This window comes from Toxotes jaculatrix, chromosome 14 (genome assembly GCF_017976425.1).
Source record: "Toxotes jaculatrix isolate fToxJac2 chromosome 14, fToxJac2.pri, whole genome shotgun sequence".
NCBI classification, from domain to species: domain Eukaryota; kingdom Metazoa; phylum Chordata; class Actinopteri; family Toxotidae; genus Toxotes; species Toxotes jaculatrix.
The window spans coordinates 16,143,977-16,167,819 of NC_054407.1; the positions used below are offsets into that span (position 1 = coordinate 16,143,977).

The 23,843-nt window shown below is 38.7% G+C and overlaps 1 protein-coding gene across 1 annotated transcript; it reads left to right on the forward strand.

Moving 5' to 3' along the window:
- The first annotated feature begins 2,332 nt into the window (after positions 1–2,332).
- On the forward strand, positions 2,333–23,362 carry sntg1 (syntrophin, gamma 1). Its single transcript, XM_041055200.1, has 18 exons — positions 2,333–2,362; positions 2,988–3,176; positions 5,646–5,780; positions 8,252–8,308; positions 8,496–8,553; positions 8,641–8,684; positions 9,116–9,157; positions 9,471–9,573; positions 10,194–10,276; positions 10,574–10,704; positions 11,265–11,394; positions 15,965–16,003; positions 17,075–17,191; positions 18,069–18,140; positions 18,721–18,873; positions 19,048–19,140; positions 21,208–21,318; positions 21,439–23,362. The coding sequence occupies exons 1-18, from the start codon at positions 2,333–2,335 to the stop codon at positions 21,619–21,621; spliced, it is 1,770 nt and encodes a 589-aa protein (XP_040911134.1). The 3' UTR covers positions 21,622–23,362.
- The last annotated feature ends 481 nt before the right edge of the window (positions 23,363–23,843 follow it).

Sequence of the window (23,843 nt, forward strand, 5' to 3'; positions counted from 1 at the left end):
TGCTAATACCATGTCACTGGTTCTGCTCTAAGTAAATGTTTTCTTTTTTTAGAAATAACTTCTATTTGCAAAGCAAAGCAAAGATCCTGTGAAATGTTGTCAGTGTAACGCTGTTGATGTTGAGCAGGGCTCTTTTGGGATGCCATAATATTCGAGTAACATAATATCTGCTATCATCACCGGCCAAATTAAAAAGCTGCACTCTTAGGCACCATATGTTCTAGGTTGCAGGACAAGTGAACATACAGTAAGTGAAACCCATCTCAATTTTCGAGTAGTAAAACTACATTTGCTGGGACATTCTGCAGACAGCTGCTCCACCTGCACACACAAACGCCCATTCATCATCCTGTATGGGCCACAGCTGTCCTCAGGTCTAAGAGATGGAGATGTCAAGTTACAATCTGCACATCATCCAGGCAGTCTCACTCCGCTCCTCTCTCTCTGTTTCCAGCCATTGTGTCAAAGACAAGAGCATTATTTGAAAAACATTGCTTGGCAAATTGGTAGGACTGAAAATATCTGATGGCGCGGTTGTAAAAGGAGTTACGCTGACTCGACTTAAAAGGCACAAAAGGTTCAGCTTATTTAATCTCACAGGGGAAAAAAGTAAAAGGGGGGAAGTGCTCGCGTCTGACAGGATGTTCAGGAGGGCACCTGCTAAGACAAAGTGCTCATCTCAGAGCTGCAGACACACTTTTCAGCTGATCACGTGAACACATTCATTTTTAAAAGCAGGTCCACAAATGATGTCAGGATTTCTTTTACATCCCCCTGAACAGAGCTGGCCCGTCTCCGGCACAGACAGCTCACAGTGTAGGTGCAGACGGAAACAGAAACTGCGATCGTGTTTTTTAAATTGGATTTCCAAAGTCAATAAAACTACAAATCTGTGAAGACAAAACCCCAACATATTTACATATATTGAAAAATGAATGGGGGAAAATTCCACATCTATTTGAAAGCACATAGATGATGGTCTGATATTGCAGAATATACTACTGTCATTACCTGTTTACCTTACTTACATTTTACTAAACTTTTCATTATTGATAAATATGCAGAATACTTTGTGGATTAATCAATTAACCTATTAATCATTTGATCTATGAAATGCCATAAAACAGTGAAAAATGCCCCTCACATGTTTCTAGAACCTAAGGTGACATCTTCAAATTGCTTGTTTTGTTTGACAGCAGTTATAAATGGATTTGATTTACTGTCGTGTAAAGCAAAGAAAAGCTGTTGGTCTTTGCATTTCAGAGATCAATTAATTGACCAACTGTTTTAGCAGCTTTAGATCAAATTAGCAGTGTTAGCATAACTGTCTCGACACTGTATTGTGATAAATTCCCCACCACACTGAAAATCATATTGTTAAATGTACATTCAGCTTCTTGTTTATTACACTCTAGCTAAAAAGCAAGTGCAGTCTAATACATATAATTTCAGACATACAAATGCTTTGGTATAATGCAGCGCAATCAAACAGCACCACAAGCTGCAGCCTCTGAAATGATCATAAGGTTGAATCAGCACCATTTTAACACAGTTTCAACAAAAACTGAATGTTGTAAACTTCAGATCTCTTGTCTCGGACTGCATTAGTTTAGCTAATACCCAATACCTTTCAAATAATAAGCAGGCTAGCGATTGTATAGTGCATCAGCACATTAGAGCTCCATAAATGAGCTGACTTAAATTGAGCTGACAGTTCAAGACAGCATTCAGCACGAATAAAACCATCAGATGAATAAAACATTTTGAAATACAGAATATTGCATAAATATAAAAGGTAAAATTCAAGAGTTAAACATGTCAAACGTATCAAAATGCACAGAATACTGTGCATACTCACAAAGAAATGCGAGAAATAACATTAAGTAAAAGGGCCAAAGGTTTACCACAAAAAAGTCAAATTGCCTCAGGAAATGCACTTCTTTTGTAATGGATGATATGTTTCTGTTGCATAAAGATGGTCAGAGGATGTGAAATCACACATGAGATTTTACTCCTGTTTTTCAAAGGTCAAAGCTTTTTTTTTTTTGCTTTTTTTTAATGTTAACTATTTTCATCAGTCTTTTATAATAAGTCTTATTCTTTAAAGACACTGACTCACTCGCTCTTGTTCCTCTCTCTCTTCCCCAGCTCTTAGACAAATACATTTGCAAGTTTCATTAAGGCTACTCTTACTGTATAATCACAAGTCGATGATTTATGCATGAAATGTAGCTTGAAATGCATATACTGTACGTTTTTTTTTCTGATCTTGTATAACAATGATCATAGTATCAACACTGCGGCTCAATGAGAAGGTGGCATCGAGCAAACAATGCATACTAACGAGGAGGATTTCTCCAGGGTATGCCGTTGGATCTTAATAAATACTTTGAAAGAGTCATTTGTGCTTGGCATACAGAAATCCTAGAAAATGGAAGAATATGACTTAATTGCATTTTGGCATTTGAGCACATGAATCCACAGGTTTTGTTTTTGTTTTTTGTTGTTTTAACGAATGAGGTATTCAAGAGGATCCTCCATCACAGGCTGAGAGATGGGATTCACAGTTTTGAATTTGCTTTTGAATCCCCCCTCCCAAATGTTTTGTGCTTATTTGGGAAATAAAGATGTGAATTGCCTTTGATTCAACATCCCACATACATGCAGCAGTTTTATTGACATCACATTTATCTGTGTTGCTGGCAACTGCAGATCACATCTTTTCAGTCGGAGTCAGAGGCATTTGATCACCAATATTCAGCTCTGTTTTTGAGCTTTATTTGAAGTCCTCAGTTTTATTTTTTATTGTTTTGTTTATTTCTCAGCTCTTATTGGATCACATCAGCACCTCACCTGCAAGTGGGTTTAGTATCAGGATGATACCTTAGCCACATCCTCCTCTTATTACTGCAGCACGGCCACCGATTAGGAACCGCCAGGAGTGAAACCTCACTGCATGATAGCCTCATTCTGCTCTTCAACACCAGCTCCACTGGGAATTATCTTGCAACACCTACAGCCAGTCAGGAGAGGTGACAGCATTGCTCTCTCTCCCACCACCAAAGTCTGACAGCCATGATTCGGGGAGGCCCTCTGCTACGGCTCAGATCAGGGATCAACTCGCTGCTCGATGGCTAGATCTCACCGTACAAAAAGCTGGGGGCCTTTCTGCTGAGGTAAGTCTCCGACTACCTCTGCAGCACAAGTTCTGTAATTCAAGTGTGAGCCATTTTTGTTCTGTACTTGTTTTGTCGAGTCAAGTGGCAGTCATGTCTGATTAAAACTGAGCGGAGCCGGTTTATGTAAATGAGGCTCTCACACAACATTCCACGAGACAACTTGTTTATCTGTCTGTACAGAGCAAGTCAGATGATTTTAAAAGTGTGTGGTATTTATTTGTAGTGTCACACCTTTATTTTTTTAACCACAATAGCTCTCGGGTTATGGTACTTTCATTGTGGTGTTTTCTCCTACTGTGACTCAGTTTTATTCTGTCTCTGACAAGACAACAGATACGGTAACAGTTCATTTCTGGGAGCACTGGATTCGATATTGAAACATTTATTAGGATACCTGGGCTTTCACCTTTGCTAATGAATTATTCATTAAAGCTTAATGGCCTCCCGTTTTCTCCTGAGATTGCCCAATGGGGATTTTTTTTTTGCACAGTTGAGTTTAAAAGAGGCACATTTCAATGAAAAATCTACTTCTCTCCATTGTCGATATTCCATATGAGAAAGACAGGACTATAATGAAAATAGGCACCCTGCTAACAATGCTGGTTTAAATTGACTGCAGTTTTGCTGCAGCAAGTCGGTCATGTCGTTAAGCATTTGCCTCCACAGTCTAACTCAATCTTGTTTTCCTCCTTTGCAGTATCCCTCACTGCATAGTAGCACATGGATTTCAAGACTTCAAATGAAGAGGTTGGTGGAATTCAATCAATGTAACAGTTTGACAGGGAATTGACTATGATTATAGAAACAGCCTTGACATTTTCAAGCACTGGAAAGCAACATCAAGCACCACAGTAAATCTGAAAGCATGTGGCTAGAACAGTGCTCTGGGCCTCTCTGGGTACATATGCAGTCTCAGTGGGTTCCCCTCCCCTTTAGATACATTAATTGTCTTGCTCTGGGCTGTACACTGACAAAGGAGTCCTATATCACTGTATTTCATAATAAAATTATCAAGGAAGACATCAATGGAAGCATGTTGCCTTTGCAGAAATAAGGTGGATAGTGCTTAAGGAATATTGCACAATACAAGCATCTTAAAATTGTATAATATTGTATAATACTTACACAAGAGTAGAGGATGTTATATTGTTTTAGATACAAGAAACTGTCTGTTGAATGTACTCTGCTAGCAGTGAAAAGTAAGAACAAACTTCACCATGTTTGGGCCAAGGGCACTTAGTGTCACTGGTCTCTTCACTGTTACACCTTTGGGTTATAAATCGATGTCCAGGCTTGTAAATCTGTGGCTGTTAGCAGTGTAAATAGTCATGCCCACACACACAGATTGGAGCTGATGATTTAGATGATAATTGAATGGTGCTTGCGATAGTGAAACCTAAGAGATGAGGCTAATTATATAGAATTCAAGCGCAACAGCAGGTCAAACAACACTCAACCATGTGAGACGCTGTCTGACCCGGCCTTGTGCAGTTATGGCACCACTGCCCTCATTTCGTTCGGCTAATGACTCTCGCACACACATTACTTCAAATAATGTGAATTAATGCCCCCCTCATTTCATTTCTCATGCTGCAGCTGGAGGCAGAGGCTCGTTTCTTAGAGTTCCTCATTACGAGTGAAAGATAATGTTGCTCCACAAACAGACTTTGATTCAAGTTTGACCTGTGGCTGAGATACTCTCTGCAGGAACAGTAGCCATGCTACCGACCGTCTTGTTAACTGATGAATGGCGTATCCTGGGTGACAAGGATGCTGACACTGGTGGCTTTTTTTCTATTAGCAGTCTTGTCAGGTGAAGGTGCTTCTTTTATTTAGACCTTTTTAAGTCAAGGACAGGACAGGCATCGCAATTAGCCGCGGAGGGGGAAGGATATGCAGAATGCAAATTTATGCGGATTAGCATGTTTTAAATGGATCATTGGAAACACACACAGTCCTCACACTTGCTTGTATAAAGCAGGGAAATTCAAATGTAGAGGGTGAGCTTGATTCTAGCCACTTAATTTCACAACTTCTTAATTTGTCGTCATCATCAGCCTTACACTTAGAATAAATGAGATGATATAATTTGAGGTGTTTTTTTTTTTTTTTGCTCTCATTATCCTCTATGTACAAAGCACACTGAGGGCACCAAATGTTATCATGACTCATAAAAACCTGCTCCATAGAGATTATTCTCATTATTCAACATCACAAATAAACATTTTTTGTTTTATTTTTGTCTAAATGTGTGTTTATGGTTATAGTTATATGCTCCAACATTAGCAATAACAAACAAAGTAGTAGAAAACAAAATAAAATAAAATAACAGACATCACCAAAATTCTGGATCCTAATTTCCATGTTCATCCTGCAGCGAGTATTTTCAATGACATTTCACTTCATAGCCAGTTAATTAAGTCATGGAGGGATGATGAATGAGTTTATCTCTCTGACTGTTCGCAGACAAAGACTGGGATTTATTTGATGCAAGAAGGTAATGAGGAGCCATTTAATATTCGACTACACTTGGCCAAAGATATTCTGACCATTCAAGAGCAAGATGTCATCTGTGTGTCAGGAGAGCCTTTCTATTCAAGTGTAAGTAACACAGTCCCTCTCATAATTACTGAATGCTGATGTGCTGCACTTAACGTTCATACAATGAAATCAGTAACGTGTACTGTCCAATACATGAAGGTTACAGAACAAAGATACCGAGAACACTGTAATGCATGCGTTAATGACAAATCTACATCAGTTAATCTATTCCTCATGAATCAAATGCAGCTGTTAAAGAGTGATTCACCTCCTGGATTGTGGTGTATAGACCATAATCTTTAGGCCACACTCGTCATCGCGTCTGACAACTCTTTCTTCATATTATTAAATTCACTGTTTCTTAAAAAAAAGACTGAGTCCATGACCTTTCTCAAAATGACATTATTTATTCAATAACATTTCACTGGATAAAAATCTTCAAAGACAAATGGAGGAAGCGCTTGTGTCCTCTGAAACATTGAGTCCTAATTAATGAAAAGGGCGAAGACATGGGTATGCTAATACAGCCAAAGCATGTCAGGAAGTCCTAGTGCAGACTTTTCAGCCTAGGTGACCAATTTAACTTTTACATTTTAAAAAAAAAGTTTGATTATAGGCCTTTGTCAGGCATCAAATTCTCAGTATGAAGCAACAGCGTCTTTATTGTAGAGTGACAGGCATTGAAAAATTTGTCAAATCATACTCAGATTACCAGTTTTGAAATGAGACTTGGACTGATTTGATCTCCCTCCATTTCTCTTTTTTTTCTTTGACCTTACTGCTTTTTTAAATTTCAGTTTTTCTCTTATGTTTTATGGATTTGGAAGTATATGGTCTGATTTTCCAGATGTTTTTTCCTCTCTTACCGATGCTCTGTCTCAGGTGTTCCTAACTTGACGTTTTTGATGATTGCATTGATTGGTTGTTGCAGCCCGTGGCTCTAAAATGAAGATGTTGTTTCATATCAAGAATTTGGCACCTGGCAGTGATCAATGATGTTGCATTTAGTGCTGACAGTGTTTGAGAACACTGTGCTTTCTTTGGAAGGATTTCTGTGGGTGCACCTGCCAGGTGTGGATTAGACTTAATTTTTACCCTCCACTAGTTTTCAAAAAATGTTAAACATGTTGTCTCACAGTGTTTTTCTTTGGATGGATGTGAATATTGTTGGTGCCCTGTTGCTCTGTTGCCTTTAAGAGTTTGGCAACATTGATATGGGTCTGTGATATGGCTGACTGATTTTCAATATCAGTATATATCACAAAATGGCAAAGTTTTACAGTCACATCTAAAAAGATCAAACTGATGCTCAAAGCAGTGAATTAGACTGTGAAACAAAAACTTAAATAGTTTACGGGAAAAAGCTTGCATTCTAAAGTCTAATAATTAACTACACGTTGCACATAATTTTTAATTTTTACATCCAACGTGTGTAGACTGATAACATGTTGAGATCATATCATCGCAATATGTTCCCACTGAAAGTCTAACAATGATAATATTGGATTATCACTGCCGCCTTCTGTATGTATTACTATTATTTAGGGATGCACCGAATTTTTCGGCCGAAAATGGCCCAAAAGTGCATTTTCGGTTTTCGGCCGAAAGACTTTTATCACGGAAACAGGATGTTGTGATGACGCAAGCGAAAACGGCGGCCAGTACGAGCGTTTCCTGGAAAGGCCAACATGTCCGCGGTGTGGACGGATTTCAGTAAATATGAGAAAGACACACGGATAGCGATTTGCAAAACGTATTGTCGAAATTTCAAGAGGGGGCGCATCTGCAAAGAATTTCTCCACGTCGGGTTTAATTTAATCCAAACATCTCGATCGCTGTGCTGAACATGAGAGGAATGCTGCGCAGGAAAGGAAAATCCCTCCGAGCACGCCCACTTTTTTTTTAAAGGCAAGGAAGTTTAAAACTTAAAGCGCTGCAACTCTTGGTGCACTTGTTGCTGTTAAAGGCCTACGGTTAACATATGGACTATGGCAATCTTTGTTTTGATACACTATTATGTTGCAGTCCTACAGCGAAAATTTTAAAATGCACTTGACTTATATGCACTTTGTGTTTTTATGAGAGAACATATTTAATTTTACAATCTTGTTTAAATTGATTTATTCTTTGAAACATTCATATTAATTTATGGAATCACAATGCCACACAATCATAGCCATAAATGCAATAGTACTAATAATTGGCAAAATAATTTCTTTCGGTGTTTCGGTTTTCGGTTTTCGACCTTGGTTTCCTCATTTTCGATTTTCGGTTTTTGGTTTCGGCCAAGAATTTTTATTTCGGTGCATCCCTACTATTATTAGAAAAATAAGCTGCTCAAATAAGGATGTATAAGTCCATTTGTTAGGCTCTACTTTGCATCATTAAATCAGTACTTTTATTATTTTGTTATGAATGAATTTTAGATTTGACAAAAGCAGCCAGAGCTCCCATTTGTCCTGTTGTAAGAGCTCCCACGGGTTCAGCACAGGCCTGAACTCATTTGTTCATTCCAACTGAATCTCTTCCAGGAGAGGACTGTAACGATCAGGAGGCAGACGATTGGAGGGTTTGGCCTGAGCATCAAGGTAATTTAGATCCCAGCTGATTAGAGGGCTCCTCCCAGCTTCTTTAAATTAAGTCAGAACAAGTGTTATTGATTGCTTTCTTGTAAAACTGCATTAACAGCGATAGCAGAGAGATTCACTGAAAACGTGAGTGTTTCTGTGTTTGTGATACCTCTGTAATTCAATTTGATTTATTTTTCCTCCTTAGGGTGGAGCAGAGCATAAAATCCCCGTAGTGATATCTAAAATATCAAAAGAACAAAAAGGTATGTTCTGGAAAACTTTTTACAAGTACTTCCATTTTTTTTTTTGTAGTTTGTTTTTGTTTTACCAAAGTGATTTTCTGTTTCCAGCTGAACTCTCTGGGCTGCTTTTCATTGGAGACGGCATCCTTCAGGTAAAATGCCAAAATTCACATTAACGCCTGTTTGCACAGCTCATTCTACCCTGCAAAATAACATGTACTGTCTTCAATAATTCATGTGCCACATTCACAAAACTGTGGTGAATGATGATTTGCATCCCTATAACAAAATGTCACATCCCAAATCTATCATTTGTTATGTGAATTTAAAAAATAAATAAATAAATAAAAATCTCCCACATTTCGTCTCAGTCCGCTCATGTGATGCAGAGGAAACATTTATAAGCCAGCCAAAGACATTCAGTATTCATGGCAACTGTGGATGTGACTCTCTTGTTTACAGTTTTCAGCTCAGATGCCATAACAGTTATTGTGCTTGCTTCATTAATCATGTTGAAGATAGAGCCACAGTGATATGATGCCAGCAGTATAATTTAGGGTAACCCTGTTACTGTTGTTTCTAGATAAATGGAATAAACGTTAGAAGCTATCGCCACGAGGAAGTGGTAAGCTGTCAGCTCATATCTCATATTTTCTTACACCGCAACAGCTCTTTCAGCAGCTTATCTTGTCTCACTTTATGATTTGTATCTTTTTGACATGTAAAGCCAGTTTCTCTGTTTCATCCCTTCTTAAATGTAACTGCAAGAAATGTGTGTAAGGAGCATAAAACTTCAAGTCTGTACAAATCCCTTATCTTGGATTTCCATTCTTAGCTAGACATTGGCACACCATGTTTCATCACAGCAAGCCATCAACAGAAAACCTCGCAGTTTACAGCCCCTGCAACAAAAATATTCTCGTGTTTTTACCCTCCAGGTCCAGGTTTTGAGAAATGCTGGTGAAGAAGTGACTCTTACCGTCTCTTTCTTAAAGAAGACTCCAGCCTTTTTGAAACTGCCCCTGTGTGAGGACTGTACATGTAAGAAACCTCCACAAACACTCTTTAATTAAAGTATATATTGACCTTTACTGCTGTGGAGAGTAATCAACCAATAATATTTATAGCTGGTATTATTTCCTGCCTCGGACAGGTTGTCCTGGTGACAGTAAATGCAAGCCTGAAAAACCAAAAATGAAGGAATACAAATTCAGCTGTTACTCTTATTTCTTTTTTTGAGGGGACTTCTTGTCTTGACAAGCCCTAAATAAAGATGCTGTTTTGTTAAAGATAGGAAAGGACACATCTCAAGCTCCAAAAAAGATGCTAAAGACTTAACTGAAAGAATTGACATTGCTCATTGTGGTTCAATTGATTGCTCTTACATGGGAAAGCTTCAGCCCGTCATCCCACATGAAAGCTTTTTTATAAAAATCCTTTCATACTCGTATATAGGCCAGGGTGACTGGCCAATCAACCAGTCGACTGAATACAAATTGGCACAGAGCAGGAGCCCACGAGACGAACAAAGTAACACATTTTTGTTGACGGCTGTGATTCACTGCAGTTGGAAACCTTGAAATAGATAGAGGTGTCGCACTGAGTTTGGGGGGGGCATTTATTGGCTTTTGTGTGTGTGTGTGTGTCTGCTGCACTTTCAGGCATTCCCAGCGACCAGAGTAGTGGGACATCTTCTCCTCTGTGTGATAGTGGCCTGCACTTGAACTATCACCCTAATAACACGGTACTTTTTTCATTATTCTCTTCTTTGACCGACTGATTCTATAACCGTCCCTTTATAGCCTTGTAGCAGCGTTCCCACTGCCAGAAAGTTGTTTCCATGCAGCTGTCACTGCTGCCTGATAACCGGGGTGCTCTATGTTTATCTTTTGAGGCGGGTGAATCAGCTTTCCCTCGGCACCTGCAGCAGCAGCAGGAGCAGCAGCAGCAGCAGGACTCAAGCTCTTGACATGTCAACTGTTTGAAATGTGCGAAGTGGGAAACAACAAGCTCCTCTAAATTGTGTTTCACACTTCTGCAGGACACGCTGTCCTGTTCGTCCTGGCCCACGTCCCCGGGGCTTCGCTGGGAGAAGAGATGGGTGGACCTGCGCCTTATTCCACTGTTACACTCACGCCTGTCGCAGTACACCCCGGGCTCTGACATCTGCAGGTGAGCTGCAAGGACTTCATCTTGAAGGGTCCATAATACGTGTTCTCATTTGCAGAGCTGGTGTCGCCCTTTAAGGATCTCTTACATTTTAACTGCTTGGGGGGGGTTTTCAAATAGAGCAGGAGAAATATTGTTTCAACTATTGATACTCTTTTAAAATAGCAAAACTATTCTGCAATAAATTTTCCTTGCACTACTTCTGTGCATCTGCTATACTTCAGGACAGATCTATTCAATAGTGCGTGCTTGATGTAATAAGCTGTCAAGAAATACATTTTCATTTTGCTACACTGTGGATGATAGCAACAGTAATCTTGCGGATTGGATCTTAGTGAACCACACTTGTGGTTTGGCATGTTTTAGGACATAAGCTGAAGGTTGCATAAGGATATCATATGTTTTTAGATTGATAAGAAATGTAAAGACAAGTTGTGATTTCAGGGGGAGTTATGTGCTGAGATGCTGCAGAGAAGTGTTTAAAGTGAAACGTCCCCTAAAAATCATGTAAATTTCTGTCCATGTGCAGTTTGATCCTTAGGTTTTTTTCTTTATTCTTTCAGGAAAAATGCTTTCCAGGTTATAGCCGTGGACGGAGTTTGCAGTGGAGTTATTCAGTTTCCCACCGCTGAAGACTGTTTGGACTGGCTTCAGGCAATAGCGAGCAACATTTCCAGTCTCACCAAGCACAATGTGAGTAAGAAACAATAAAACTTGTTAGGTCTGCTGCCTCTTGCAGTCACCCATGTAAACCAATAAGATCTTTGGTTGGCTGTTAATGCAACAGACTTTCAATCTGTGGATTGTCTAACAGTCCCTTTGCAAATGTCATAGCATTAAGCTGCCACATACTAATGCCTTTTCACACTGAGTAAAGTACATACTTATTTCTAGGAGCCTGAGGTCACAATAACAGAAATCTCACTGTACTACGCTTACAGTGATTCCTCCAGCTACTTACACCATACACTAGTATTATCTATAATTCATCATGATATGTAATAATGATACCAAGAGGCAGTGAGAAACAAAGAAATTACGATGCAGTATTCTTGGACTTATTGTGAACATATTTTTCCAGCTCTACCACAACTGATGTGGAAAAAATGAAGTGTGTTTCTGTGTTTCCAGACGGATGATGATGCTCAGCAGGGGGGTGAAATTAAAAAAACTGCTAACAAGCCTCATTATGTGTGGAGGCTCATACAAAACCTGAACAGAAAGAAATTTTTGACAGTGTTTATCTGGATTTTTAGGTGTGTTTGCTTCCATTTTCATGCAGTAAACTATAATTTACATTTCTAGAGAAAGCCTGTTAAACTGTCGTCTGGAAAAATGTAAGCAGCAGTTTTGGCTCTCCACATGACATGAATACAACATGGGGCAAGCAGCAGTGAAAAATAAGGATTTGTAATTATCCTGTGACCATTGGCATAGCTGTGTGCGTGTGTGTATGTGTTTTTGTTACCTCTTTGGGACCTTTGGAAAGTCAATGCAATGTCCTAACAAGGATGGCTGTGCAAACGTGTGTGTGTGTGTGTGTGTGTGTGTGTGTGTGTGTGTGTGTGTGTGTGTGTGTGTGTGTGTGTGTGTGTGTGTGTGTGTGTTAGAGCAATGGCGTGTGTGTGTGAGAGTCTCTGGGGAATAATGGAGCCTTGGTTAATTGGAGTGGACGAAGTGAGGGACGTACTAAACATAACACTGATGACTCACTGCCAGAATGGCCTCAACAAGTGAGAGCGTATTACTTGCTCTGGCCTTGGTCTTTGCTGAGGTGTATGAGTGAGTTAGTAACCTGGCTGGATGTAGGATGTAAAGATTTCTGCTGAAAGAACAGACAGCTGAATGTAAATAATAGTGTACAGTGTTCGTGATTTTTCTGTTTCCTGCTGCATAAACACTTTGTTCACTGTAGTTTTTCTAGTAAACAAGTCCTTCCTGTTTCAAAGACAGCTCAGAATATGTTTCTAGTGATAAAAAGTGAATAGAAAAATAAAAAAATACCTTCTGTCATCTCGTAACTGAAGTCTGTGAGGAGAAAGTAACAGGAGCAAATATAGACAGACAGATGGTCGATAGAGTAGTTTATTAATCTAAATGTGAAATTGCAGCATTACAGCAGCAAAGTCACAAAAACAAAACAAACAGCATGAGGACACACTAAGACCTGGGCAGGGAAATTGAAAAAATACAACTAACTAAAACTTGTAACTTGACTACTTATTAAACTAACTCTATTTACATTGGTGCTTGTTTTAAATTGCATAGATGAGCAATGACTAACTACACAGTGAATCTATATAAACACAGTTATGTGCAGGTATTAAATAGACAGAGAAAGTATGTGCTGGTAATAAAAAGAGGATACATATAACTGAGGCTCTAAATTTAAATTTTCTTTATAATCTTAAATTTTTACTCCCAATTTTACTTATTTTTAAGTTGTTTTCACTCACACCCATTTTTGTTTTGTATTATTTTGTGTAAAGGACCTATGTGTTTTGTGATTCACCCTGTTTTTATTTCACTGCTGCACCAGCAATTGCCCTTTAGGGACAAATAAAAGTGATTTATCAATTGATTTGTTGATTATGCTGCAGATGAGCCAAATTCCCAATAAAACCTTCAACATATAATAAACTGAAACTAGAGAGTGAGTGTATTTGGAGGTTTTGTCAGATTTTCACCAGTATTTCTAAAAATCAGAATGAATATTCATAGATGGACCTTTTTAAAAAATTAAAATGAATGGACCCACTTATTAAACAGGAAACCTTGCAAATGAGATGTACAGGCAGTGGACAAATATTGCACCAGTGTCTGAAAATATATTGAAATAAAGGACCTATTAAAGAGCCAGGTCAACCTTTGCTTGCAGAAAAGGTTGGTTCCTACTAGGTTTGCTGTGACACAGATGAACTGAGCTGCTTGTAGTCAAAAATCGCTCCATTCGTCACAAGGAAAAAAAAAAAAAAAAAAAAAGCAACCTCCAGGTCTTGGAGCGATGATGGGGGAGGGAATCTGCTCAGCTCTCTGTGCTCCACAAACTCCCATAAAGGTTCAGTGCTTTCAGGTCTGGTGACTGGGGCGGCCATCCTGGTGTTCATGAAACCACTCGAGTTTGTTTTTAGCAGTGCATTTGAAGGCATCATTGAAGGCAATATGGGAACATTATGAAGGGAAGCGTTTGCTCCATTGGTCCTAACGACTCCCAGTAGCCAGCTACACAGCAGAGCAGCTTTGTAGGCTGAAGGCTTCTTTTGGCTTTCTCCAAATGTGATTGTGAATCAAATCAGATCTAGAAATCATGTTAAAGTTGGACTCACACCAAGTGAATCATTACATTTTTGTTTAGGTATGATGCTCCCAATGTGTCTTTGTGTGTGAATAAAATTTGGGCACACCCCCACAGCCCTCTCGGCCTGTGCTCTGTCTTCATCTCTCCCATTCACAGTCACCACGCTCTTCGCTCGTGGGTTCGACTCAGGGGCACGCTCCCACAGCCCTCTCGCCAACTAGCAAATCAGGGCTACAATGTGATCTCAAAGGAGAGAACATGTTGGGTTTTTTTTTTTTCATGTAACACAATTAATCAAAACTATTCAGTCTAACTAACCGAGGTAGTTAAACATGGTGCCATGTTTCGGTCAGACCTTTACTATCACAACTTGTCAGTTGGTCTGTGTGCAAAGATGAAAGATACACAAAAACAAAATTATTGTGCCTTTAAAAAAAACTTACTAAATTGAAACAGAAACATGATATCTGCAAAAATCAATGACTTCCCTCTCTTGTTGTCATAAAATGTTGACGTTGGAATTCCCGCCACTTTGAAAAGACAGTGCATTTGCTGTGTTGGCCACAACCCCACAACTGAGGCATCACAAGAAAGCCCAGGATATCCACTTAAAAGGACAGTACGATTGAGATAGATTCTATAAATGATATTTTGACCTAGGGGTCTCAGACTTGTGTCCCCCACAGAGGACAAAAATGAATTGCCGGGTCTCAGGAGGTTAAATTATGTATTTGTATGCTTTTTGTCATTGTATGTTTCCATCTGCTCTCTGTGAAGCACTTTGTAACTCTGATTTTGAAAAGTGCTATATAAATAAACAATTACTTACTTACTTCACTCACTGTATGAAGAGAGCTCTCACGTTTCAGTGTTCATGGCTATTGTTTTAAGACAGACTTGAAAAATTGTGATTCTTTCTTTTAACAGCATTGTAATGTATTGAGTGTGATGTGAGTATACCATGAGCTATGAAAAATAAATGACCAGAAAGGTGCAGGTATGTTACAATAATTACATAAAAAGTGGAACAAAAGTACAATATTTCCCCTGAAATGCCACAGAGGTCTCTCAAAGTGAAAGTAGAGTGCAGTAGCACTTCAGTAGGTGTTAGTTAGGTACTTCCCACATAAACCCAGTCAAAGTTCCCCACTATGTATTTTTAGACAGAGTGAGAGATGTGTGATTTGTTGTAGAAGCACTGGACCCCTCAGCCTTTCCTAATTTATGTCAGAGGTGAGTTAGACCTGCAGTCACTGTGACTGGTCACAACAACCCACAGCTGAATCTGAACAAACCCACTGTCACTGCTCCCATATTTCCAAACCTAGCTCACATCCTGACAGTTATCTGGCTGTTTCCCTTTCAGTTTCTCCACCGAAGAAAAAAAAAAAAAAAGAAAAACATCTTGTTTTTTCCCTGGGCACAAACTTCAGTAACTTTTCACAATAAGCCACCGAGTCTTGCTCTCGCCTACATAGGAGGACAGACTCAGGCCTGGACAGCTTAATTTGGTGTTCAGCTCCTAAGAAAGAGTTATATTGATAGTATAGCATGGATTAGGGGCGAGTGATACCTGTGATCTGAGCAGAATGTTTTAATTTAAAGCCTGACTGCTCTCTCAGTAGTTTCCCCGCTTTTATTACCACAGAGAGAATGGATTTTTTTAAATGGATTTTTTTTAGGAAGAGCCTCGGGTCCTTGTGGAAATGACTCTATCTATCTCATTTTGTAATTTGCATGCATTGAATAAATGAAGTAGCTCTAACAGTATTCCTTCAGCACTGTGGTTAACATGCTAGCATGGATGCTGTAATTCATAGTTTATTTCTACTTAGACACATTGTCATTCTGATTGCGAGTCCCTACGGGGTCCCGCAAACATTTTAAATTCTGCCTGTAATTGGTGCCTGATTGTTAGCGGGAGATATTTTAATGACTTATTTATGCTCTTGTTAAATTTAACAGGTGAAGAAGATTAACCGAAATTTTCCAGTTAACCAGCAGGTAAGACGTTTTTCTTCATGCAGCAGCAGAGTGCCTGATGTTGCCTGATTTTTTTTGTTCTTACTTTGGTTGATTTTAATATGTGTATCTTACCCCCATCTTAAAAATCAGATCTAAAGCTAAACAGGGCAGTCAGTCAGAGGAAGGACACAGACCCATCTTGCCAACTATTGCAACACAGGGAGAGCTTTTGCATCATTAAAGTCCATCCACTGAGAGATGATCAGAAAACAACTTAAGTGCCTTCAGTCAGTTAACTAGCAGTGTCATCTTTCAGTTTAAACACGTGGAGCAGACGCGACAGTGGGATTCTTTTTTTTGTTTCTTATTTATTCCGGGTTTCTGCTTCACAAAAACGTGAATTGACTTGGCAATTCATTTAAGAGATTAAACAGCATGAGATGCGACTGCCTGTCCCGAATCTTTCACTCTCTTGTTTTGCAAATACATCAAAAAAAAAAAGAAAAAACTCCAAACATTTCACACATCCATTTTACTTGGGTTGAAATCACCCTGACTTAAATGAGTAGTGATGGTGTGAAACACTTGATGTCTAAAATCATGTATCAAACATTTGCAGCAGAGGCTTTGCTTTCTTTTTCCTCCTCACCCTGTTGGTCTAACCGCTGTTTTTCTCCTGAAAACTTTATACCCTGAGACATGCTGAGATTGAGGGTTTATTCTTGACCTCATAAATAGGAGTTAAGCAAAAACTTCTTTAACTCAAGGTCCCAGAAGCTTTCAGCTGCATCTTTATGCCTCTACATTGTGATCATTACTACTTCTACTATTTGCATGCTTTGCGCTTATGAAAAGTTCATTGTAATTGATCGGCCCCCTCCGTTAGTTAATTTGGCTTAGATTTACATGGCTCTAGACTCTAGGCTCTAGTTCATTACAACCAGGATGATTTTTTATCCCTTTGATCACTTGATTTAATAGAGAAATTAGTATATTACAATATAAAAATTTGTACACCAATTTATCTATTAGCCCATCCCTGCTTTTGCCTTGGATCCCTGTTATTACATGCCATGTCTCCGTCTTTTCTTTTTTTTTACGCTTTGACAGATTATCTACATGGGCTGGGTTGACGAGAAGGAGCAGGACTCCGTTCAGGACCGAATGTATTCACCAAAGTTCCTCGCTTTGAGGGGTTCCTCACTCTTCAAATTTGCAGCACCTCCTGTAAGTGTTGACTTAGCCTCTATTTGTCTCATACCAACTTCTTCCAACCACAAAACTTGTCTGTTTGAATCGATGTCGCTCAACTCCACAGGGGATTTTTCATTTGATGTTAATGTATTGTTGAGGGAGAAAATGCTTCCCTGCTGGAAAAAAAGGGAAGAAGCTCACTCATAATCATTTGTGCTGCATTGATCTTCCTCTTGATTGATGATGATCATTAAATCTGTTTACATTCTGCCAGCCACTTAAGTGATTATGACAAGAGGGATAAGCTGTCGATGGTACTGGAGATGGGAAAAGATTGATAGATAACTGAAATTGCCTGCTCAACTTGAATGTGCTGATATAAATGGAATATGCTAATGTGAGTGGATGCTGGAATATAGGAGCCTGCTTGTTCAGACGTTGAGACAAGCCTTATTTATTATTAAGGACTAGTTTCCTCTGAGGTATATTTCCCCTCAAGTGACCGTTCCCTAAACCCCACCCCCTGGGCAGTAACTTACCAATCACAGGCTAGCTAGGAATAACAAGGAATTAAGCTTTGGTTGAAGTTTGTAGTAAGAGAGATGCTCGATATCTAAAGAGCTGATGGTATTGTCTTCTTCTTTTTTTCAAAACCAAAAACACAAAAGCAAAAGAGTAAGCAATGGATTTAATATTGTGTGTATCTGTTTTAAGGTAAACATTAACACATTAAAAAGGCTAACATTAACATAGTAACATTTTAATTCAGATTTTTATTTATAGTACTGTATTATAATAAAAGCTTGACAGATGTAGCATCAGTAACTAATGGGGGACAGAGCTTAGCAAATGGGCAGTTCTTCTGCTTTCATTCTTCAAATCAAACGTAACATTTATGGGACATTTTCAGGTGACAACATGGGACTGGACCAGAGCAGAGAAAAGCTTTACAGTGTATGAGATAATGTGCAAGATTTTAAAGGTAAGGCAGTCTGTTTTAATTCTATTCCTTGAACATTTAGAGAACAAAAGCCCCACACTGGGTACATTAAAAGCAGAATATGAGGACTTCAGTTACATAACTCACTTTATGCTTGCATGTGTTCTTCAGTCCCACAGAGACACTCAAGGCTCAGATTGTTTTGTTCATTCTCTGCACATCTGAGGTCACTTTGAATTTGATTGTGAGAATTCATCTACAATTCATTACCTAGAAATTCATGGGTATGGTATTTATGAGTAATTGAATTCACATAGTCACATATTAAATCAGATATAGGTTGGTCCACACTTATTATAACTATTACGCCGTGGCATTTGGGTTACATTAAGCTATAAAAAGATATACATACATCAATCATTGATTCAGCAAGCAAATATACGTGTTGAACATAAAGAGAATAAGAATTCAGGTGCTCTTAAAGCTGTAGTCGGCAGTCTTTCCTCTGTCATCGGGGCGAAATAAACCACCCTTTAGCTGCATTGCTGTCGCTTGTCTTATCTCCACATCACTCTGCCCATCTCTACCTGATCAGCATGGCAGTCGTACTGTCTTATCTTAGGATAATGACCTTCTGGACAAGAGGAAGCACTGCTTCAGTGTCCAGACAGAGAGCGGGGAGGACATGTTCTTCAGCGTGGAGCTGGAGTGCGAGCTGCTGATCTGGGAAAAGGCTTTTCAGATGGCCACCTTCCTGGAGGTGGAGAGGATTCAGGTGGGCACCTGAAAAGTAGGCAACGTGCAGGGAATTGTGATGATTTTAATTTCACATGTGGTTCCAGCTCAGTCGTTTTAGTACAAAGATTGATAATGCTCATATGACATTTTCAGCAGAGCAAAAGAGACTTTTGTGTCCTTGTGGATAACATCTTGTTCTCCTATTCTGTAGAGTAAGACGTATGCCTGTATCATGGAGAGCCACCTTATGGGACTTACTATTGACTTCAGCATGGGCTTTGTGTGCTTTGATGCAGCTTCAAAGGTGAGTGCAGGACAGTCCTTTATCATCGATAAAAATTGGAAAAGGGAAAACAGATCCTTTCTGTGGGAGATTGTATCCAGTGTGATGAAACTAATCATGATGCCTCAGCCTCCCCTTTTCTTTTTTTGGTGCTGCTAACTTATTCTGCACTGTGTGCATTTTGGGAGTATGATCACATTTGTTTTGACGGCTGGTTTCCCCCCAGCTCAAACCTCTCACTCCTGCCTGCAGTTCATTTTGGCCTTTCCCCAAGTCTGAGAGCCATGCAGACGACTCCACTGGTGCACATTATGTGGCTGAGCAGGACACAAGCGCTGCCATATTGTTCTCTAAGATTTTGGCCCTAATTCCTGCAATGTGAAGCAACAATGTCCCCCAAGGACGATAAATATGTTGCCAGCGTATTGTTTACAGAGTGAAATGCGCAAAACACAATCCATATGTAAACTACAATCGCAGACAATACATGGGGTGGGATTACTGCATAATTAAAAGCTGCTACTGGCAAATTTCAAAACCCATGTTAGAATTAGTTTTAATCAAGAACAGCACAAATATAACTCTGTTCAACAAGTTGAGCTGTAATCTGCTGGCTCAGGATCTTGCGAGATGTTCCACAGCTCTAGTTTTTCAGCAGAAGCTGTTTAAAGCACTACATTTTAAAATTAATCTTAATTGGAACTTGTATCACATACAAGACAAGGCTGACAGAACAAAGCTCTCCACAGCACAATGATTTATAAGATATAAAACTATAAAGGTGTACATTAGCAACCTGTGAGTAATTGTGAGTGCAGGGATAAGCTCCGGCCCCCTGAGACTTGATGGATGGATAAAGCACTTAGTATCTTCAATTAGAGAAAAGGCATGAAATGTAAATACAGCAAATGCAACATCCGTATAACAAATGATGGTTGTGCATAGAGGAAGTGAGCTGTCAAGGCTCAGAGGGCACATGCTCTGGTGGCAAGCAAACACTTTTGGAGTCAGCTGTTGAAGTAACAAGCTAAAGTGTAAGAAAAACAAACTTGAGAGAAACAGCAAACAAACATGAAAAGGTTAATGTGAATATGACAACTGTCAGCATTAAGAAGGCCATCAAAATATTCTGGCTATAATATCTTTGTAGAAAAGTTCTTGCTCTGATCTAGACATCTGATGTCAGGTATGTACCCGAGGTCGGAGGGTGTGTTGAAAGATTGTGGAGCTTTGGGGAGACGGTGGAAGGTTTTTGTTTATTTTTAACTTTTTTACATATTGGTGGGTTGCTTCACCTAGCAATGCATCATGTTCTACAAGATTATCATGTGTTTGTAATGTTTCTGTAGAGTTGTTCTCCTGTTAGAAGCATTCTCTAAAATCAGAAAACATCAATTTAAGCATCAACAATTTGTGGTTGGAGATGTGTCATTTTCAGTGGACAGGAAGGGTATAAAAAATGTAACCTAGCAAGTAAGTAGTAAGTGTCAGACAAATGCAGTGGATTAAAAAGTAAAACATTTCTCTATGAAATATTGTGGAACAGAAGAATAAAGTAAGAGAAAATAGACATAAATTAAAGAATTTAAACTTGCACGTGAGTAAATGTGCATAGTTACATTCTGTCACTTCTAATTAATCAGATCGCTGTTAACAGAAGTTATTACACAATTGGGAAATTGTATGTACTGAGCAGAAACATATTCATGCGTGAAGCGTGGCCAGCTGTCGACGTGAGGAGTCGGCCTGGAAACTGACGATCGCCTGGCTCACTGTGAAGCTTTTGTTTATTCAGTTCAACACTAATTGAATCACCGAAGCTCAGCTATTTCAGGTGAAATTGCTGTGGATTGTTAAATTTCCCAATGGCGAAAATAACAAGTTTATATCTCAACAACAACCGGTATCTGGTTGATCTGCTGACGTGCCCCATTTCTCACCGGATCCGTGTGGATTTTAACATGAATTATTTATGAAACAGTGACAAAATAAGGAATTCAAAAATTAGATTGCAGTAAATAAAGATATATAGCTGTGTTTTTGTTATTCAAAATTAGACTCACAATCTTTGTAATTTCTATATTTCAGGCAGTACTGTGGAGATACAAGTTCTCACAACTGAAAGGATCATCTGATGATGGAAAAAGCAAGATCAAGTTTTTATTCCAAAATCAAGACTCCAAATCTATTGAAGCAAAGGTAATTAAATCTGAGAGATGTTTAATGCTGCATGTGAAGGAAAATGTTACTCAAAAATAATTTTGATTAGAAGAAAATATTTACATAAGATTTGAGCAGAGATTTTTTTTTCTCTTTAAGGAGCTGGAGTTCTCGAACCTCTTTGCTGTGCTTCATTGTATTCACGCTTTTTTTGCTGCCAAAGTCGCTTGCCTGGACCCGATGTTTGTGGAGAGCCAAGGCACCGCGACTACCACTGGGATTCCTTCTCTTTCCAGTATCTCATGTAATTCACAGACACCGAAACTCAAATTCGCCACTTGACAGGCGGTGCTCTCTCCAGACCCCTTTTAAAAAGACACTGCACTTAGTTTGTGACCGTGGCCTAAAATGGTGGACAGCTGTACACAGTGGTGGAACAAATCAGCTCTTAGGGGTTGATGCACTTGACATCTCTGTGGAAGCAACAGATTTCTGGGATTTCTGGAGTCATTGTGGACCTAAACCCCAAACCTCTACTTTGAATAACTTCACAGAAACACTCTATGAACACAAAACGTGTGATTCAGAAATGTTTTTAAGTGAATCTGTCCTTCTCTCGATCCTCAGACATCCTTATGATCAACACAACACAAAGAAAAATTGAGTTTTTTCCCCAAGGTAGTCTGCTTTTCTATGTAATTTTACTGAGGATTTGGGGTTTTAAGCAAAACAGATTTTAGCCTTTTTTCCACATCAGACGACACATCACTTAAAGTTCTGCCAGGATATTTCTGGACATGGATATGATGGCGTAGTATGATAACGCTTTTTATATTTCCATTTTTGTGTTTGTTCTTGAGGTGAAAACTTTTACCTACATTCGTAATTAAATTAGCCGTAAAATTTATTTTCCACTGATATATGACAAGTCCAACTGAAAGCTAAATGGCAACATCAGTCTGATCTTGCAATACAAAAACATTTTCATTTTGATTAAATTGAATTACATATTAGTTTGCTGGCAGCACTAGTGGAAGAAATGAATGGTTTTGGATTGGTGTGTGTATGAATATACTCAGTAACCTCATTTCCTTTTCTCTGTATATGATGTCCACCCGTGTTTGAGGTCAGAATATAACTATTTCCTGGATTACTGGATAGGCAGATTGTTTGAAAGTGTACTTGGATGAGGAATGACACTTTGCTAATCAGGTTCAACATCCACACAACTATTATCTCAATAAAAACACTCTAAACATGATTAGAAAACACCTTCCACAATAATTTTAGCATTTTTTTTCCCAAAACTTGATTATGTAAATAAACACTGACACTCAAATGAACTTGAAGAATTATGAATTATGGCAAGCAATTACTTGTAGGGATTACTGCATTTAATAATTTGATGTGCACCAGAGACGACTAGGTAGATAGAGCATAACCTCGTACTCTTTTCATCATTTACTCTATGGACCAATTTAGAAGAATAAAAATCCGCAATGATGTATTTTTTAAAATATTTTATCTTTTTTGACATCAGCTTGTAAATACAATAAAAGAAAATTTTTCATTGACAAATGAGGGAAAAAAAACTCACCGCAAGGAAAACAGAAAAATGTAGCATCGTGGCCGCCAAAGGTTTGAGATGCCCCCTTTAAACATCACTCTGTATTAAACTGTTTATAAATGCAACAGAGTGACAACTAAACTATCATATTCAAAAAGAGTTCAGGTCAATTAACGCAATTAGTCACGCTCTTACCTCCCATTTACAAAGTAGAATCCAAACACAAGAGGCCCATGGGTCAGTAAACTCTAGAGGATAGCAAATTACATGGGGTCAGTCAAGTGCTTCGTACTTTGCGAGGCCCGTTAAGCTGACATGAGTGTCTGAGGGAAACTAATGGTGGTGCAGTCTATGCAAAGAAAGTCTGAGTGATGCTTTTGTGCTTTAAAATGATCTCGGTCGCATATACCCTTATAACACAGGATCTAGAGAGTGAGGTTTATTTTATTTTTTGCAGATGTTTTATTAACAAATATGCTGTGTAATAAATTAATAAATGAGACCTTTTGTAACATGGCTCACTTGTGGCTGGTTTCATTTCTCACAGTGTCTGGGCACTCACATTTTCAGATGTCATTAAAATGTTAATATTAGTCTGTGTAATATTAGTATGTGAAAAGAGAATTTTGATTATTCTCAGAAGTGTAGTGAGATTTCTGCACTTAAATGATGCGATTCTGACATATACAATGTACAACTTAAAATATACTTTCCAACACTTTCCAACACTTTAATTATAAAAATGTAGTTTAACATTTTGGGAAATACTATTGTCTTTTTTTCTGAGAGTTAGCCTCATTTTGGTCAGTTAAATATGATGCTACAGCTAGCAGTTAGCTTAGCTTAGCATAAAGACTGGAAAAAGGAGGAAACACTTGTACACATAAGTGAAGTCAAGTATCCCTTAAGTTGTTCTTATTATTAGTACAAAGTACACTGCAAATATTTTAAAAATATATGTACTATTCATGATTAAGTACACTAACCATTAGTACTT

Coding starts and splice junctions, on each gene's coding strand:
- sntg1 (XM_041055200.1), top strand. CDS start 2,333: ATGCATACTAACGAGGAGGATTTCTCCAGG. Junction 18,141..18,720: donor TAATGTGCAAGATTTTAAAG/GTAAGGCAGTCT, acceptor GTCTTATCTTAG/GATAATGACCTTCTGGACAA. Junction 18,874..19,047: donor TGGAGGTGGAGAGGATTCAG/GTGGGCACCTGA, acceptor CCTATTCTGTAG/AGTAAGACGTATGCCTGTAT.